Genomic DNA, 19,899 nt, shown 5'->3' on the forward strand with positions numbered 1-19,899 from the left:
CATGCTGTTGCCGAGACAGGCGATTTCCAGCGATCTTTGTTCTAAGATATGTTTCTATCAATCTCTCTAGAGTCTTCATCATAAAGGATGGCAGACCAAAGCGATGGGCGAAAATTTTTTGCCTTTGTGTGGTAAGGTTTTCTTCCGTTTTGAATTTATTGAAAATTACCTGTGTGTTCCTCCATTCCACAGGTATATACCACATGTTGATACAAGCAGAGTATATATCTATCCATCATCAGGGTCTAACGATTTAAAGGAGTCGAAAATTTTTATCGCCCAAACAATTTCCCCAACAGCGACAACCTCTTCAGGCTGGAGTTTCCCGGGAAACGTGTATCAACGGAAATGTGTCACGGGTAGTTTTAGTGTTTCCTCACTAGACATTGTCCATACATTCTCTGACATGCTAAGTCATTCAGGACCCTCGTGACCTTCTTGGCCATTATGTATATATATCCTCCTCAGTTTCCACTTCCTTTTCAGTTCGAGAGGGAATAGTCGTGCAGAATGTATGCCTAAATTTATCCCTATCCGCCTTTCTTCATGTTTAGCGAGAGATCATTTCTGCAGTACTTTCTACAAGGCTGAAACTACCCAAGCATGGGCAAAGGTGCTCTTTTGAGTATTTGCGCTCAAATGGATGCTAGCTCTCTTAACACACACATATACTAACTACGAACATTATATAAGGATAAATAAACGAAAAATCAATTTGTTTCTTCGCAGACCCTTCGTACCCTTCCTATATACCCATTCCTCCACATACCCCTGGTTCCTGGATAAGAATCACGTCAAATTCCCCTGCTATCAGGAAGACCTTTAGTGCCGCCAGAGCGGCCTTACAATTGTTGAGACTTATCTACATAACCAGAACCATAGTCAGGATTCAGATTTTCGGTCACTGTTGTGTAAGCGTTGTCTTCTGATTCCGCCAGGGGTTCACCCTCACGAAATTCGTTAGATCTTTTCATGATGCGCCTCCGTACGCATTCAGGAACCATTGAAAAAGCAGTGGAACCACTCTCACACAGGACACTGGACACTTGCGGTGAGGACGATTCCTCCTTAGATGCTTTACTAGCTGCTGCGGTCGGAGTACTTTTTGAGTTCCGACCTTCCCCGCTGGCGCACACTTTGAGCCCAGTCCTACCGGATGACACTCCCACACAGGGCTTGTCGGGTCCCGTTTCGATACCTTCCCCCTCCTGTCTCGATAGTGGCAGGGGGATTTTCAGTCCCAGCAATCCACCAGACTTTAGCGATGTAGTCGATTGTTCCCCAAGTGTTCGGCAACAACTGCATAGTCGTCTCCTGATTCCCCAACCACGCCGCTTCTATAGACCTTCAGTCTCAACTTGTTGAATCCGTAGGATACAACTCTTTCAGACCGGCCTCATCCATTCTACCTATCTTTCAGTCGGTGGTTATGTATGTTATGAATTTAGGATCTGGGGTGAATCATTGAAATCCATGAGTGAGATATTGGTCGAGAAGGAATATCTTCCTTTGAGCACCACACAGGCTGGAACAATGAGGTTAGATTTGTGTGGTGTTCAGCGCCCACAGGTTGCGGATAGTGGTTGCAGAGAGTCTTAGTGCGAAAGCGGGCGGAACCGGATCTTGCACAAATACTGAGTGCCAATGATGCGCGATAAGACAGGGCAGGTTATTTGCGCCTTTAAATAACCAATGGCCACCCTGCCCGCGGCGATAGGTCCTTTGGACCGAAACGAGCTTGCTCACTTACAGGAGCATGACGAGGATCCACATGCAAATGTGGCTACAACAGCAACCACCGCAGCTGATATATCTTTAGAGCCCATTCTAAACTTTTTCCCGGGCTCTAGATATGACGTGACGGAAACAGGCGAAGATCATCAACCGCCATTACATTTACATTTACATTACGCTTACATTTTTTTTCCGAAAATAACTACCTATTACTACTGATGGGTTTCTACCGGGTAAATACCCAATAAATACCTTTTTGGGTATTTATAATTTTGGCGATATCTTGGCCAAAAAAATAATTTCCAAACAATTTTTAATGTTTTCGTATTCTTTGTACATAAACCTGATATTCTGATCTATTAAATAGGATGTTAGTTATATAAAGCCGCTATATAGACCGATCTTCAGACTTAAAGACTTGAGGCAATAAATTGGTCATTTTTTATCCGACTTCGATGAAATTTGGCACAGTGAGTTCTGTTAGACTCCTAACCATTTCTCTGAAGTGTGGTTCAGATCGGACTGTATTTGGATATAGTTGCCCTTAGACCGACCGCCAGATCTCCCGGCCATAAAAGATCCATTTTTCCATATTTGGATATAGCTGCCATATAGACCTATCTCCCCATATGGGGTATTGATCTCATAAAAGGAGCATTTTTCATTCGATTTGGATGAAATTTGAAACAGTGCGTTTTGGTACCCTTCTAAACCTTGAATATCAAAACTCACTGTTTCAAATTTCATCAAAATCGGATGGAAAATGCTCCTGTTAAGAGCTCAAACTCCATATCGCGAGATCGGTCTATGGCAGCTATATCCAAATTTGGTCCGATCTGGACGATATTCAAGAAAAAGGTTTAGAGGAATACCAGAACTCGCTGTGACAAATTTCATTGAAATCGGATGAAAAATGCTCTTTTTATAGGCTCATTACACTATATCGGGAGATCGGTCTATATGTCAGCTATATTCAAATATGGTCCGATCTGGACCACATTTGATAGGAATGGGTAGGGGTCTACCAGAACACACTGTGAAAAATTTCATCGAATTCGGGTAAAAAATGTATCTTTTATGGCCTCAATACCAAATATAGGGAGATCGAGCGGTCGGTTTAAGAGCAACAATATACAAATGCAGTCCGATCTAAACCACACTTAAGAGAAATAGGTAGGGGTCTACCAGAACTCACTGTGCCAAATTTCGTCGAAATCGGATGAAAAATTACCAATTTATTGTCTCAAGTCTGGACATCGGTCTATATATAGCGGCCATATATAACTAAAATCCGATTTTATGGGATCAGAAGATCAGGTATATATACAAAGAATACGAAATCATCAAAAATTGTTTGGAAAATATTTTTTTATCCAAGATATAGGCGAAATTATAAATACCCAGCTTTTGGGTATAAATGGGTATATACCCTGGTATTTGCCCAAATTTTCCGGGTAAATACCTTTTGGGTATTTACCCATCGCCCATCTCTATCTATTACGAGTTGCAGAATATTCTTGCGGGGCGAAATAACAAAACGTCAGCTACAAACAATTTGAGGACGGTATTATAAACCTTGAAATACTTGCCGTGATTGTCCAGACCGGAACAGACTCTGTAGCTGCTATATAAGCCGATCTCACGGTTTAAGATCTGGAGTCAACAAAAGGCTAACTTTTTACCTGATATCGATGATTTACGCATTCTCAATAGAAATCTACTGGCCAAAATTGCATACCTCGCAATGGAAATAGAAAAATGAACCTTTTCTGATAGAGAAGATTGTTATGTAACATACCGCCAACATTATTTTGGAGGTAAAGATCTCTGAAATATGTATTTTATGCTATCGAACGGATTTAAAGCCAAACTTTCGTAGGAATGTTGGCAGTGAAAAAGTAACTATAGCTCTCATCCTTCTTCCTTACCTCTTTGGCTCCATTACTTTCAATGATGACAATGATGCTTGACTCTACTAAATGAAGTTATCCCTTGGAGAAAACTACCGAAGAGATTAAATTAAATTTTCTACAAACTTCGAATCAAATTGCCAATCTTAAACTCCAATAAATAGGTATGTAATTTTTTTCTGTTTTCTTATCTCATTTTTATTTACAGCCAATTTTGTTTCTTTGAAAATCATAAAAAAATAAATTCGATTTCAATTCGATTCGATTCGAATGCAGAGCGTTTTTAGCTTTGGTGGTGAAATGGTGTTGTGGTCTTTAACATTTATCTTTTATTTATTATAATCTATTTGTTGTTGTTTGTTTGTTTGTTTTGTTGGTTTGTTTGTTTGTTTGTTGATTTTTTGGCATTCAATAACATGTACATATGGCTTAGAGACTAGTTTGTATTGTATATAATGTTGTATGTAGAACAAGACCGTTCATATGATACCTTTCACACCACTGGGTTCTTCTGGCCCAAACACGGGCTCCGTTTGGCCACCTGCAAAAAAGAAAATGGTTTACGCGGGTTATTAATAGAAAAATCTTAATGCTATTCAACGGGTGTTGTAAAACTACCATAAATGAAATTATAAGTAAAAACAAAAATAACGATTACATGTTGAGTTGTGTTTTCTTTTAAGCCCGGTACGCAGTTATAGCGAAATTTTCGGTAGCAAATACGATATACTCGTTTGGTCAATCTGCCACACCACGTAGAATGATCAAAACGTTCTTTTTCTTTCAATGAAACCAAAAGTAATCTTCGATGATTACAATGCCACCCTGTAACACAAGGTTTGGTTTAAGTGGCAGTCTGCCACTCACTCACTTAGACGTTTTCGTCCATTGTGATACCACAGGAACAGAAGAGAAAGATGCCTTCTAGCTCCTACCGTTGAACCAACCAAATCGCTAAAAAGCCCAATAACTTGCGAATGTTCACATCCGCTAAACAGACAGGTTCTCAAAGAAATGAGAACCTAAAGTGGGACTCCTTCTAACTGCTAGTGCGGGACACACACACAGAAGGTGTTCTATAGTCTCTTCTTCTTCGATGTACTCACAGCTTCTGCAAAAGTCGTTGCTGTAACCTTCAGTCTGTCAGCATGTTTTCTGATTAGACAGTGACCTTCTAGCCAATGACAGCAAAGCAGTAGAACTCTTCAAGTCTAGATGAGGCCACATAGTTTTGAAATGCTCACAGCCCCTTCTTTGTGACCATCTATCATTCGTTGCGCTTCGGGCCTGATCCTGAAAACTTAGCTTACATGTCGCCAGAGGCATACCCACAGATTCCCGTATCCCTAGAATGTTTAAGGTAGTTCCTAATCTCGAAAGCTCGTCTGCTTCAGAATTCCCTGGGATATCTCTGTGGCCCGGCACTCAGAACAGGTGAATTTTGAACTGTTCAGCCATTTCGTTGAGAGATCTGCGACAGTCGTGGGCGGTTTTTGTGTTCAGAAATACGTTTTCCAGGAATTTAATGGCTGTCTGAGAAGAAATTTATGCCAATCGTCGTAATGACATTATATCTTAGCCATTCCACCACTTCCTTAACAGCAAGGATCTCTGCTTGATATACACTGCAGTGGTCGGGTAACCCCTTCGATATGACCAGTTCTAGATCTTTAGAGTACACCCAAAACCCACCTGGTCGTTTAGTTTGGAACCATCCGTATATAAGTCTATGTAACTTCTGTTATCAGGAATATCGTAGTTCCAATCGGTTCTATCAGGAATAGTGGTACAGTAATTTTTATCAAAAAGCGGTTCAAGTAGGATGTAATCCACACTGCCTGGAACATCGGATATCGTATTAAGGATATCACAGTGCCCGTAGCCGCCACATGATTAATGAGAAAGCTCCCTTAACCTCATGACAATGGTCGCTGCAATTTGAGTAGCCACAATGACCAGAGGCATAAGATGTAGCATTAAATTCGGTGCGGATTTAGTAAGTTTTGGCGAAAAAAATTTTGAGAAAAATTTTAGAACCAGAACTCAGAAGCGGAACGCTCGCACAGAATGCAAGAAGACAAACGAATAGGAAGTTCCTATTCTGGCTAATCAGCTCAAAGCTGACAAACATACATGATAAGCGATCGATTCAAATTTTGTTCAGTCACAACGAACTGATTTAGAAACCAAACAGTAGGAAGACGCATTAATGGGCACTAACCCCACGGTGAAATCTGAACTTACCCAAATTAAGTCCAAAACATCATTTTTGGTTCAAATGGATATGTTTTATGTTCAAAGTTAGGTTGGAGAAAATTCAAAAATTATGACTTACAACCGATGACCCGATATGGTGGATACCTTATAGTCTGGAAATGTTTTAACTATTGAGGAGGCGTAGATCTGGCACTAATTAAAGAAACTTAAAACACCGAAAAGAGCAATTCAATTTTCCGATTATCGTCTTATAGGGTAAGTGCTCCTACACAGAAAAAAATCGGTTTCGAACACCAAAATAATTGATCCAATTAATTTTTTAATTGAAACTGCTGATTTTAATTGAGAAAGATAAAATTAATCAATGTTTTTGAAAAAAGATGATAGAAACAAAATCAATTAACAAAATGCATATTCAGTAAAAAAAAAACGATTGAAATTTTTTGAAATTTCCGAATAATTTATAAGGAAGATATATCAATATATTGCCCGATGTAGCCTATTTTCGAAATTTACCTGCCTTCGGACGAAATAGTAATATGTACTACGTTGGAGGCCTACGTTGCACAGAACTTGTCCGCCTATGTCCCTTAATTGTTATAATCACGCTGCAGCCTCTTAAAATTAAGAGTTGAAATTTGGTACAGATTATTTTTTTGCCCACTGTGGAGTTCAGTTCGATTATGGAGGCCCATTTTCGAACTACATTTCTATACAAACCCGTTGTAAACGATTACACTGTTTACCGTCTTCAGTTCAGAAAAGGAACATTTTTTACACAATTCTTCCGAAGTTTTCAAAAATGTGTTAAATTAGATCCCCTTTTATTCGAAAATTGTCTATATCGTATCATATTTTGATAAAGCTACCACATAGATAGATCTCGCAATTTGAGCTTATAAAAGGCAAATTTTTTAATCTGTTTCGCAAAATTGTTAATAAATGCGTTATAAAGAGAGACTGTATGATACCCTCTATATTCGCATCGAATATTTTTTATATCGGGTATATTTGAGTAACCCTTCTGTATAGAGGAGGAGACTACCGTAGCGCAGAGGTTAGTATGTCCGCCTATGACACTGAACGCCTGGGTGCGAATCCTGGCGAGACCATCAAAAAAAATTTTTTAGCGGTGGTTATCCCCACCTAATGCTGGCAACATTTGTGAGGTACTATGACATGTAAAACTTCTCTCCAAAGAGGTGTCGCACTGCGGTACGCCGTTCGAACTCGGCTCCTTAGTCGAATGTTCATGGGCAAAAATTTGCAATTATTCTATATAGATCTACTCGATTGAACTCCTTGCCTTCACAAATTACTTATTTTTTAACCTATTTTCCTGAAATTCGGATAATTGAACAGTATGGAACTTTCTACATACTTTCCCAATAGGGAAATTTCACAAAATTTATAAAAGACATTGAAGTTTTTAGTTAATACATCTAAACCAATACAAAATTTTCAATTGTAAAAACCAAATTTCAGTTGAATTGAACATTTAAACCTGGAAGGAAGATGGATTGGAAAAGGCAAAATCCTTTAAATACCGACTACTGGTACACTTAAAATGCCGACTACTGGTACACTTAACCTATCATCCATTGCCGGTATTACTGGTATAAGCATATCATATACCAGTAATACCGGCACGCGATAACTATGAACATCACACAGGCTGAGCTTTTGAGCTCCAATCTGTGTGGCTTTCTCCCAAATACACCAAGCACATCCTCGTCTGCTTTCACAAGTACCCATGCCTCAGAACCATATAACAACATGTAGTATGGTTCTGAGGCATGTATCAGTGTCTTGTATAGTGTAATCTTTGTCTGTCGAGAGGTGGCCTTGTTTCTAAACTGCTTAGCCAAAAGTAGCTACTTAGCCCAAAGTAGCATCGGTTTGCCAGTATTAACGTTCGCTTCATCTCATAGCTGGTGTCATTCGTTTCGGTTACGGCGGTGCCGAGGTAGATAAAGTTACTGACTACCTCAAAATTGTGGTTCGCTTGTACAAGGCGTTTTGGAAGTTGAAACCATTAATTTCGTCTTATCTCCATTTACTGCCAGACCCATTTTCACTGACTCTCTTTCGACTCTTTTAAAGGCTGCAGTTACTACTTCCGGTGACCGACCTATGATATCGATGTCGTCGGCATAGGCGAGTAGCATGTGTTCTCTTGCGATTAGTGTACCATATCTATTCACATCTGCATCTCATATAATCTTCTCCAGCAGGTTATTAAAGAGATAACACGATAGGCTGTCTCTTTGTCTGATACCTGGTTTGGTGTTGAATGGTTCGGAGAGATCCTTTCCTATTCTTACTGAGGAACGCGTATCAGCAAGTGTCATCCGGGGACAGCGGGTTACTCGTCGGCTCCTGTGCCTTGTCGTTTTTTAGTCGGGCCACTGCTACTTGGACCTCATTCTGGCTAGGAGGTAAACAATTTATACCACCATATACGCATTCGCCAACGTGGGATACTAGCGGTACTAGTTCAGCGGGTAACCCGTCGGCTCCTTTCGCCTTGTTGTTCTTCAATCGGGTCACTGATACTTGGATCCTCTTCGCCCCCAACGACGGACACTAGCAGTTGGGTAAAATGTTCTTTCCATAACCTCAGCATGTTATCTGTGTCAGTCACCATATTTCCTTCTTTGTCTCTGCACCAAAGCCATCGGTTTGTGTTTAATTCTTGGGTAGAATTTCCGGACTTCATTCTGACTCCTGTACATCTTAATTCGCTCACACTCACGTCTTTCCATTTCCTTTTTCTTTCTGCGGAATAGACGTTTCTCCTCTCTCCTTTTTTCCCGATACCTCTCTTTCATCTGGCGCGTTGCCACTGATTGCAGGGTTGCTCTATATGCCGCATTCTAGGCTTCAGTAACATCTCGACACTTTTGGTCGTACTATAGATTTCTTGGGGGAGGCTTCCGGCACCCTAGTACGGATTTCGCGGCATTTTCCATGGAGTGGGCAATAGTTTGCCACTGCACCATTATATGATCGAAGCAGGAGTGCTGTCATCAAGCAGTTGGATCAGACGAGTGGAGTATGCCGATGACATCTGTTGTGATTTCAGCTTTTCAAAGTCCTGCTTCCGTGCAGTGTCAGATCGTACTTTCCTCGTCATGTTCAAACGGGTGCGAACCTTTGCTGCGACAAGGTAATGATCCGAATCTATATTCGCTCCACGGATCGATCGTACATCTGGATGAATGCCTTCCTTCTATCACAACGTGATCAATTTGGTTACTCGTGGTTTGATCGGGTGACAGCCATGTGGCTTTGCTGATATTTTTATGTTGAAATCTGGTGCTACTAACTACCACGTTTTTTGCCGCGGCGAAATCTATCAGCCTCAACTCATTACTGGACGTTATCTCGTGGAGGCTAAACTTTCCGTTGAACCAAAGATGTTCCTTCCCTTTATTCACATTAAAATCTCCCAGAACAATTTAAATAAAATTGACGGGGCAGCGGTCATATTCTCTCTCTAGGCGCCCGTAGAAAATATCCTTGGTCTGCTCGTCCTTGTCTTCTGTTGGGGCATGGCTAATGTTGAATTTGGCCTTTATGCGGATTGTGGCTAGCCTCTCATCCACCGGAGTAAAGCTGGAGACAAGGTGTGTCAGTCTCCGACTAACCACAAATCCACAGCCAAATTCATGCCTCGTGTTATGGCAGCTATAATTCGTCTCCGTTTGTTGTTATAGTTACGGCATTTCCAGTCCATCGCACTTCCTTAAAGGTGGTAATATCTGCCTAGTACCTCTCAAATACATCCGCCAGCGCGTATACTGCACCTTTTCTATAAAGAGTGCGAACATTCCAGGTGCAGATCCGCAAATCTGGTCCTTTTTTTCGTTTGCGTGGGTCGTCAACGTTGAGGGGATCCGTTTTTCCTATTCCTATGTTTCTAATAGTAATTCTCATAGTTGTCCGGGGGCGGATTACTGGCCCAGCGCCCCAACCGCATGGGTTTTGAGGGATTGCACATGTATCCCTCGTTGTGGTGAGCCGCTTGCTCCAAGATCCGACGAACGCCTCAATCCGCCCCTAACATGCGAACAGACTCTGATGTTGGCCATTGGTTATTTGAAGGCGCCAATAACTCGCCTTGTCATCTCGAGTATCATTGGCACTCAGAATTTAATTAAGAGCCAGTGCCACCCGACTCCCACTGAGACTCTCCTCTCGAAAATCGTTGACTGCCCGCGGTCGCATTTTCAGCTACTCCGCATAAAAACGGAGCTTTTCACCATTCGCAACCTGTGGAGGCGCCCGATAGCTTTCAGCTAAACTTCCCGTGGCAACACAAGTCGGAGCTTAAAGTTCCAGCCTGTGAGGTGCTCAAAGTTATCCCGTTTCGGCCGGGAATCATAATACCATTTTGTAAAAATATCGAAACTCGACTACGGTATTGTTACCGGAATAAGGGTGAATACATATATGCATAGTTTAATTGCGTAATATGTCCGATGGCTTTACAATAAATATGTTGAAATAACTGAAAACGAATGATATATAATGTTTCACCATTCTGTTCCTGCTCACCATGAAAAATTTTTAATTTTATTAAAGAAGAAGCTCTAATATTTCATTATTTTTTTTTTTTTTTTGGGGTAAAATATATTAAGAAAACGCTGGAAAAATTCATTGACTTGACTATGCAGTAGTCGTTTTAATTGGGGAAAAAGGTGTGACGCAACGATATTACCACTGAAACAATCCAGTATCTACTGGATAATCCCAGGCGGATAAGCTCGGCCCTAAAAAAACACTGAAAGCCCAACAACATATTGAAAAAAAGTAAAAGCGCGTTCAGTTCGGCCGGACATGTTCTTTGAATGTATTTTTAAAATATATACAAATTACATCTGCAGCAGTGATGGGCACACTAACACTGTTGAAATGACCAAACTGCGTTTGTGTCAGTATCATCAAACTTCAAATAAATGAAATAGCATTCAAATAGAGGCAGCCGAACGAAGCCACACGAAGTTGTTTACATTGTCCGTGTGCTTCTACTCGTTTTTCCTATGCGGATGTGCATGATTCCCATCTATGATTTACAGATATACATGGACCGTTAGGTTAGGTTAAATACAAAAGAGGGCACGGATATTAATCTGTCCCATGTCACTATGGACATACACCTAAGCCAGTATTCGGCTTGTTGTGCGCTCTTAATACAAAAAAAAAAAAAAAATAACATCGAACTATAAAATTTTAAGTTAGGAATCCTGTGGTACTTACAAAATCCTTAATTGTTTTCCATTAGACTCCCCAAAGTTGGTCCACGTCTGGTATTGTGTCCACACCTAAGTACCCGTGTCTTTTAACCGCGAAAGCCAGGCAATAACAAAGGAAATACTCCAACGTCTCATCATCTTCCCCACATGCCCTCGACCAATAGCTTGACTGACCTCAACAGCTTGACTGACCTCCTTCTTACTTCCTTTCAGTAATAGCCTCGTCTTCTTACGATCTGGATCCCCCTATAAGATTTTCGTCTTCCTATTGAACGTTTCGCTGTTCCACACGGTTGCATGCGCATTCGTCACCCACGCTCTTAACTATCCGCCTGCAAGACCGTATTATGGTCAGGCAGTCTAAAACAGATCTCAGTCCCTGGGTTCTCAATGTAGACCCCCAGGCCCACTCTGTTCTCTAGCTTTGATCCATCCGTGTAATGATCTTCCAGATGGCAATACTGGGGTTTCGTCAATCTAAGACTGTGCCGATGGCAGCAGTGCCTCGCACTCGACTTCAAGGTAAATCTCAGGTATCCGATCGGAAACTTCTTCCATTCCAGGTTTCCTATCGTCGCTTCGATTATACCGCGATGGTAAGAGCTGAGCCTTCTCAGTACGCTCCTTTATGTAACACTTCCAATGCAGTTTCCTGTCCAAGAACACACCTAAGTATTTGACCTTGTCAGATATCGAAATCGTCTTATTGAGGAAACGTGGTGCGTTAAATTGACGAACCTTCGTCTTCCTCGTGAACAGGCATATTTCAGTCTTCTCTAGGTTAACATTGAGACCTCTAGGTCTAGCCCAGTCATATGCCATATGCAAGACTCTTTCAGCCCTTCTGTATAGCTCGTTCGGATCGTTACCGCTCAGAAGTCTTATAACATCGTCTGCCTAGCAGACGGTTTCAAAGCCCTCCTCAGTCAGCATCCGACATAGGTCATTTATGGTGGTCACCCATAGGAGTTGCGATAAAATGCACCCCTTTGGCGTGCCTTGTGCCACTTTCTTCCTTATATTTATGTCATGCGACACACAATTTATCCACCTGTTCCTTAGCATATAATTTATCCAGTCTCGGTCCGCACATTGTTAAAAGCCCACTCGATGTCAATGCATACCGCCAGGGTGTACGTTTTGGCATCGAAGGATTCGTCTATTTTATGCACAACCTCGTGCAGGGCAGTCTCCACCGACTTTCCCTTGACATAGGCATGCTCTTTGTATTTGAGCAGTTCGCTAGATGTCCTACTCTTTATCATAGTGCCCACAATACGTTCCATGATTTTGAGTAGAAAGGACGTAGAGCTTATGGGTCTGTAGGCCTTTGGTGTCGCATAACTTGCCTTGCCGAGCTTGGGTATAAACACCACCCTTTTCTACTGCCAGGCCTTCGGAGTATATACAAGTTCTAGACAAGCTGTGAAAATAGTGGTCAAATGGGGCGCCTGATAGTCCGCCTCCTTTTGTAGTAACGCCGGAAATATTCCATCAGATCCGGCTCACTTAAATGATTGGAAGCTCCGCAAGGCTTCCTTTACCATAGTTCTGTAATGATAAGCCTTCGATCAACCCCATTATTCCAAGTCTTTTGATTAGTCTACCGAATTTTTTCCAGTTTGTTTTCAACTTATTACGGAAGCTTATCGGATTTGGGGAGGGTCGAACTATCCTAAACCTAATGTATCGATGGTCAGAGAAGGAGTGCTCCATGGAGACTCTAAAAATCCTGAACCTCGTCGATTAGATGTTTCGAACATATTGTCATATTTAACACAAAGGTAGCGGTGCTACCAATGTTAAGTATTATTAGGACGTTAGTATTCAAGAAATCTGCCAGGGCTTGGCCCGCTTATCAATGTTGGTACTACTCCACAAAATGTGGTGAGAGTTCGCATCGCACCCTATTAGTACATCATCTCTGTCTGTTTTGCTGTCATTGCAGCTCTGATGTGGATGGCGTTGTCGGAGAGTCGAAAAGCAGATAAAGTAATGACAGGTATGTTCCTCATCTCATTATTGTTGTATCCCACGTTGACAACTCTGGAGAATATATACAATTTAAAGTTTTATGAAAAAATAACGCATCAGTGTTAGCATAGAATGCTTGGTAGTTGATATGGTTCAGTTCAGAAACTTTGGTCCGGGTCGTCCATGGCTCTTGAATTGAGGCAATATAAATCCTGCCCTTGCTGATTTTCTCCATCGTGCAGCCGTCTTGCTCCAGTTGGGGTTTATATGGATGACCTCAATCATTGGTCCTCCAGTAAAGGGCTAATTGGGAGTGGGTGATAGTCTCATAGTCTCCTTCCTGTTCTTTTAGCTGACTTGAGTTTACTGTCACTGCACTGACTAATGTGTCAATATTAGGATCTTTACCTATCCTAGTCTACCGAATCTTGAGAAAGTCCGTGACGATTTCATCGTCGTGTCCCGTTGGGCTGTATCAAATCTCCCGTCCCTGTACTGCCTGATTTATCTAGGATCTTTGTCTATCTTAGTCTTCCAAATCTTGAGTAAGTGGGCTTCTTGGGAGTGGGTGATGTTCTAATCGTCGAATTCCGTTTTGCTGGACTGTATTGAGTTTCTTGCAAATGTACTGCCTGATCTAATAAAAGAAGAAGACTTATGTATGGATGGTTCCATACAAGACGATCAGATGGGCTTTGGCGTTTACTTTCAAGAACTAGGACTGGTCTTGTAGAGAAGGCTGTTGACTGGCCATGCTTGCATTTAAGAAATGGTGAATGTCATAACAATGATAGGCAATCTCTAGGAAAAGTATTTTTAAGCCTTCTATTGCACACAATCTGGTTAATATCTCAGCTATAGTTATGTAAAATTGTGCTTAAAAATTAAAGTCTTAGACAGACTTTCCACCAATATTTTTCCCATTCCACATCTGCTGTTCGTGCAAGTAGAAGAAATTTCACTTTAGGTTCTTATTTCGATGAATTAGCGGATGTGGAGATTAGTAAGTGGTTGGGCTTTTTAAAACGATCTGGATGGTTCAACGCTAGACTGTCACTTAAACATAACCTAACCTAAATACGTGTTTTGAGGGCCCCGATAGCCGAGTTGGTAATGTGGGTTCGATTCCCACCAGTGGCTATGGTCCGTCGCTACTGTGGCATTGTAATGCACTTACATCTTGAGTCCGTTCAAAGACTGTCACTTTAATCTGACCTTACTTATCCAAACTAACCCAACTAAGAGTTTTGCTTGAGTACAGCTTTTGATTGAGATATCTGGACCCAAAAGTTACCGAGCGGGTTCAACTGGTGGAACCAAAAGATACTGAGCGGGTTGTCTTAAAAAACATATGGCACTTATTGGGTTCAACTATATTCTTCAATTTTGGGGATTGCAATTACATATAGCGCAATATAAAATACAAGTCATAAAGTAAGGTATGAATACATAAAAATATTACAACGAGGACAAAAACTATTAGAAATTCCAAAATTTAGAATATTTATTTAGAATATCTTGAATTGTATAAAAATAAAAAAAAATAAAATAAAATTAAAATTGAACACCAATAATATCGCAAAAATGGGAGTTTGGAAGGAGGGTGGTTTCCTTTACCTGTTCATATTCAAGTGAATCCTGAATCCCTTATGGTGATGCAAATTTATCCTTTTGTAGATTTATATGTGTATAATGCATGTGTTGTTGTATAAAATCAGAAGCACTTGTTGTTGTTGTTGTTTTTGTAGAACATAACATAACAGCATAAGAACGTTGTTGTTTAAATATTGCCAATATTGCTGAACTGCCGACGACCATAAGTTGATATACGACGACTAGTGCGAGAGCTTCAAGGGGGAAAATCACTTGGACTGGATACACTATGATGTCGTATAAGTCGATATCGTTTAAGAATGCAATTGCATGATTTCTCCACATTACTAATAGTCTTGGCGTTGTTCTCTTCTTCATAACTTCTACTTCCACTTTCACTTCCATCTCCACCTCAACCTTTGTCTTCAAATACGCCGCCATGTTCACAATGTTGTACTTCATTAGCAATGGCAGATATTTGGCATTGCTGCTCCCGTTCCAACTTACATAAAGTCGGTAAGTTACACTTGTACACTACTTTTTCAATTCGCCATATATCGACGATTCAGACTCAATTTTTTTCGTTGTACTGGTTGCATTTTTCGCCGTTCGCTCTCTCTTACGCTTACTATTCTTCAACACATAGCCCGGATACAGTTCCATGTGCAATTGGCGCTCCCTTCGAGATTTCTCGTAATAGACGCTCTGCTCTTCGCGTGACAACTCATGCCATCGCCTGCCCAGAATCTGATTGATAGCTGCCGACTCTTTGAGAGTACACTCGGCCACAACCTTAGCTCGCATCTCCTTCATGTAGAGCATGAAGGCATTTAGGGGCTTCTTGATATGCGGTTTCTTCTTGTCGTCGTTGTTGTTGCGCTGGGTATTCTTTGTCGCTGGTTTGTTATAGGGATTCTTTGAATATCGATGATTGACGGTTGGATTGGCGTCGTGGTCGAACTCCTCCTTGGGACTGGGCGCCAACGGCAGGTGATGGGGTCCAATCATATTGGAGGGTGCTCGGTGGTGTACTGAATTCAAAATATTGGGAATTGTAAAACTAGATGGTGGTGAATATACAGACGGCGGGTGCCACGAGGCGATTTGGGACAGATCCGGTCCCAACATGGGGTGGGGATATTGGCTGGGGTGAAGGGAGTACATAGCTTGTTTCGTTAAGCCCATGGCTTTGGTATCTAATTGATAAGGCGGAATGCCACAGTGTGCGGGAGGGGGAAGACTATCGTATAAGGTAATTCTGTTTGCTATTGTGGCCGGCAGGCCTCCGATTGTCGCGTTCGGATATGAATACGGGGCCACCAGATAGCCCATGTTAAAAACCGATGGATCATGCTCCATGCGATTGGGACCACACGGTGTTGATATCTCTACGCTTTTCTCCTCACTTTCCGTTAAGTCGATTAAACTGGATTTCTCTTCGAACAAATTCTCCGATGATATGTTCTCATCCTCACGACCACCCTCATCTTTGAAAATTTTTAACTCATCGGTGCTGCCCAAATCATCACTGGGGGAGCTTGTGCGACGCATATTGGCCATGATGTGATTAACTTTTTTGGAGTATACAATAAACGTTTTTGATGGAATTTAATTTAATTAGCAAACTTTCTTTTATTTTTGTTATTTTTTCAGACACAAATAAAACTACTTGGGAATTACGTGGTAAATATGTCGTTATAAATTAATATAAGTGTGTGTGTGTGTGTCTGTTTGTGTGAGAGGGCGGAGGCGGGGACAGGGTTTACCTAAAGTGAAAACACACAGAATTCTTTTGGTAGAGGAGTTTTATTTGGGAAATATATTTCTAGATGCACATTTAACAAGCATGCCAGTAGGAAATGTATGGACACAACAAAACGAAACAACAAGTTAAAAACATTTAAATTTTATTTTTTAGTTTTTGAGCGTCTGGGCCGAGACAGTAGATTATTAGATTACATCTTACCTCTTATGCTATATCACTAAAATATATTCACTTACAAATATATAATAGCGACAATTTAAAACTTTTTTCCCCTAAGGACTTTTTCAAAAACAGTTGGAGAAATGTCTGCCTCTGACTAGTCACTATAACAATAATTTTCACAATATTTAAAAACAAGTTAAAGCCGGGTTTCTCATTCTCTGGTTACAATTTTTCGTATGGATATTCTTCTGTTTAAAGGAATTTGGTTTTCTGAATATAAGCTTATTGCTTATCCTAACGATAACCGGCAGATGGGTGCCGGGCCGCCTGGTCCTCGAAATTAAAATAAAAAATTTAACTATCTGTTTTACAAACAAAATTTCAATGACATATTTATTAAGATAAAATTTCAGAGAACATTTTTGAAGACAAAATTTCAATGAAAGCAGAACTTCAAAGAAAGTTTTTCTTAAGAGAAAATTTCAATGTTGCTTTTCTAAAGACAAAAATTCAATGGAATTGTTTCAATACAAAACTTTGTCCAGACTTGGGCCTCAAAAATTACTCTTCTAACCATATTTCAATAATTTTTTAAGGACAAAATTTTAAATATAAATTTTCTAAAGACCACATATAAATCAAATTTTTCATAACATAAAATTTTAATCAAATGTTTTCAATGACAAAGTTTCAATAAATGTATTTTTGAAAACTAAACTAAAAAAAATCAAATAAAAAGGCAGTAAGTTCGGCTTTGGATACCCACCACATCGGGTATATATGTAAAGTACCTTTCATCAAAATCCGGTGAAAATTGCATACCTTATGTCCCATAGCAGTTATATCGAAATATGTTCCGATTTGGACCAAATACTAATAAGTACAAGTTATCGTTCAATTGTGTATTAAAAAATATTGGTCTTTTTAGTAGCTATATCTAAAAATAAATCGATCTGAACCACATACGACACGGATGTCGAAAAGCATATCATAATTCACTGTGTCAAATTTCAGTGAAATCGGATTATAAATGCGCCTTTTATGGGGCCAAGGCTTTAAATCGGTCTACATGGCAGCTTTATCCAAATCTGGACCGATTTGGGCCAAGTTGCAACTCTCGGCGAAATTGGCCAACAAACGCGCCTTTTATAGGCCCAAAACCTTAAATCGAGAGATCGGTCTAACTAGCAGCTATATCCAAATCTGGACCGATCTGGGCCAAATTGACGAAGGATCTCGAAGGGCCTAATACAACTCACTGTCCCAAATTTCAGCAAAATCGGATAATAAATGTGGCTTTTATGGGCCTAAGACCCCAAATCGGAGGATCGGTCTACATGGCAGCTATATCCAAATCTGGACCGATTTGGGCCAAGTTGCAAGTCTCGGCGAAATTGGCCAACAAACGCGCCTTTTATAGGTCCAAAACCTTAAATCGAGAGATCGGTCTTACTGGCAGCTATATCCAAATCTGGACCGATCTGGGCCAAATTGACGAAGGATCTCGAAGGGCCTAATACAACTCACTGTCCCAAATTTCAGCAAAATCGGATAATAAATGAGGCTTTTATAAGCCTATGACCCCAAATCGGAGGATCGGTCTATATGGCAGCTATATCCAAATCTGGACCGATCTGGGCCAAATTGACGAAGGATCTCGAAGGGCCTAATACAACTCACTGTCCCAAATTTCAGCAAAATCGGATAATAAATGAGGCTTTTATAAGCCTATGACCCCAAATCGGAGGATCGGTCTATATGGCAGCTATATCCAAATCTGGACCGATCTGAGCCAAATTGACGAGGGATGTCGAAGGGCCGAACACAACTCACTGTCCCAAATTTCAACAAAATCGAATTATAAATGAGGCTTTTATGGGCCTATGACCCTAAATCGGAGGATCGGTCTACCTGGCAACTATATCCATATCTGAACCGATCTGGGCCAAATTAACGAAGGATGTCGAAGGGCCTAACACAACTTGCTGTCCCAAATTTCAGCAAAATCAGATCATAAATGTGGCTTTTATGGGCCTAGGACCCTAAATCGGAGGATTTTAAAAAGATTTCGTGGAAGAAAATCAAAAATTCAAAAAGTTAATTTTAAAATTTTTAAATATTTCGCTGTGCTTAAATCTACGGTCAAAGCCATAGAACTAACAAATTTCTACTAGAATTTTCGTCAATTAATCACTATGAGCTCAGTATCAATTGCCTTAAATACCGTATTGTGAATTATGGAATTCCAAAAAAAAAAAAACGAAATGGTTTTATTTGAAATAATTATTTTAAGATATAAATTAATATGGGTTTTAATTGTGTTTTCGAGACTTAAAAATTTGTAATTTCTTTGCTAATGTAATTAAAATAATTTATAATTAAATTTTGTTAATTATCCTATAGATTTATATTTTAGAAAAATTTCTGTTAAATGTATGTCTTTCGGAATTATTTTTATTAAAAAGTTTTTAGCAAAAAAATAACTTTTCATTTAAAACAATCTCAAACATTCCATATTTTAAAAAAAAATTACACTGCTATTCGGTTTTTAAAAAAATGCATTAACCCATTAACGACGAAAAATACCCAAGAAGAGAGCTGCCTCAAAAAATTTTAGCTCGATTTAGGAAAGAGGTATCGTAATGAATTTTGGATTGGCGTAAAGTGGACAACTGGAACCAGTTGCAACAAATCTTTCCCGTCATGTTTTGGTAGAAAGTCGGCTTGTCGAATGTCGGCAATTTTTTATATCCCAAAAATCAAACGAAAAAATTGCTCAAAATTTTTAGGAGTGAGATTTCTGGAACCCTTCTTAATATCTTGTTGCGTTTGAAGGTTTCTATATTAAAAAAATTAATTTATGGAAATAATCCTACTTCTTTTGCAGCAGGTGCGATTTTATGCCAAAATCAGTAAATCAAGCTTTCTTCGCTAAATGGTCATTAAATATTCAGAAAATTATTTTTTTGAGACTTTCTGATTATTTTCATAACATTCATCCGAAAATACTCTGAATTTCCTACGATTTTTTTTAGATAAAAGTAAAAATTTCGAAAAATATTCAAACTATATGTTCCGCATGTTTTTTTTAGCTCACAGTTAACTTTTCGGGCAAAATTCTGACAAAACACGAGAAATTTTTCAGATTTTCCGATGGAACGTTCGAAACTGTTTAGAATTTCTGATCAAAAATCAAAAAATGTTTCCATTCTCTGGTTTTCTTACGAATTCTTAAAGAATACGTTACGCAACTCTGATATTAAATTTGAATTACCCCTGACAAAAC

The 19,899-nt window shown here is 39.9% G+C and overlaps 1 protein-coding gene across 3 annotated transcripts in view; it reads right to left on the reverse strand.

Moving 5' to 3' along the window:
• Positions 1 to 3,932: 3,932 nt before the first annotated feature.
• The window catches only part of LOC106095738 (protein pangolin, isoforms A/H/I/S), a 42,635-nt gene continuing 26,668 nt past the window's right edge, over positions 3,933 to 19,899 (reverse strand). For all 3 annotated transcript variants that reach the window (XM_013263065.2, XM_013263064.2, XM_013263066.2), the window contains 2 exons: positions 14,711 to 16,257; positions 3,933 to 4,185 (listed from right to left, as the gene is read on the reverse strand). In XM_013263065.2, coding sequence (XP_013118519.1) covers positions 15,221 to 16,257 — 1,037 coding nt within the window. In that variant the 3' untranslated portion in view covers positions 3,933 to 4,185; positions 14,711 to 15,220. The remainder of the gene's footprint in view (positions 4,186 to 14,710; positions 16,258 to 19,899) is intronic.

Source organism: Stomoxys calcitrans, chromosome 5, assembly GCF_963082655.1.
Source record: "Stomoxys calcitrans chromosome 5, idStoCalc2.1, whole genome shotgun sequence".
Taxonomy (NCBI): Eukaryota; Metazoa; Arthropoda; class Insecta; order Diptera; family Muscidae; genus Stomoxys; species Stomoxys calcitrans.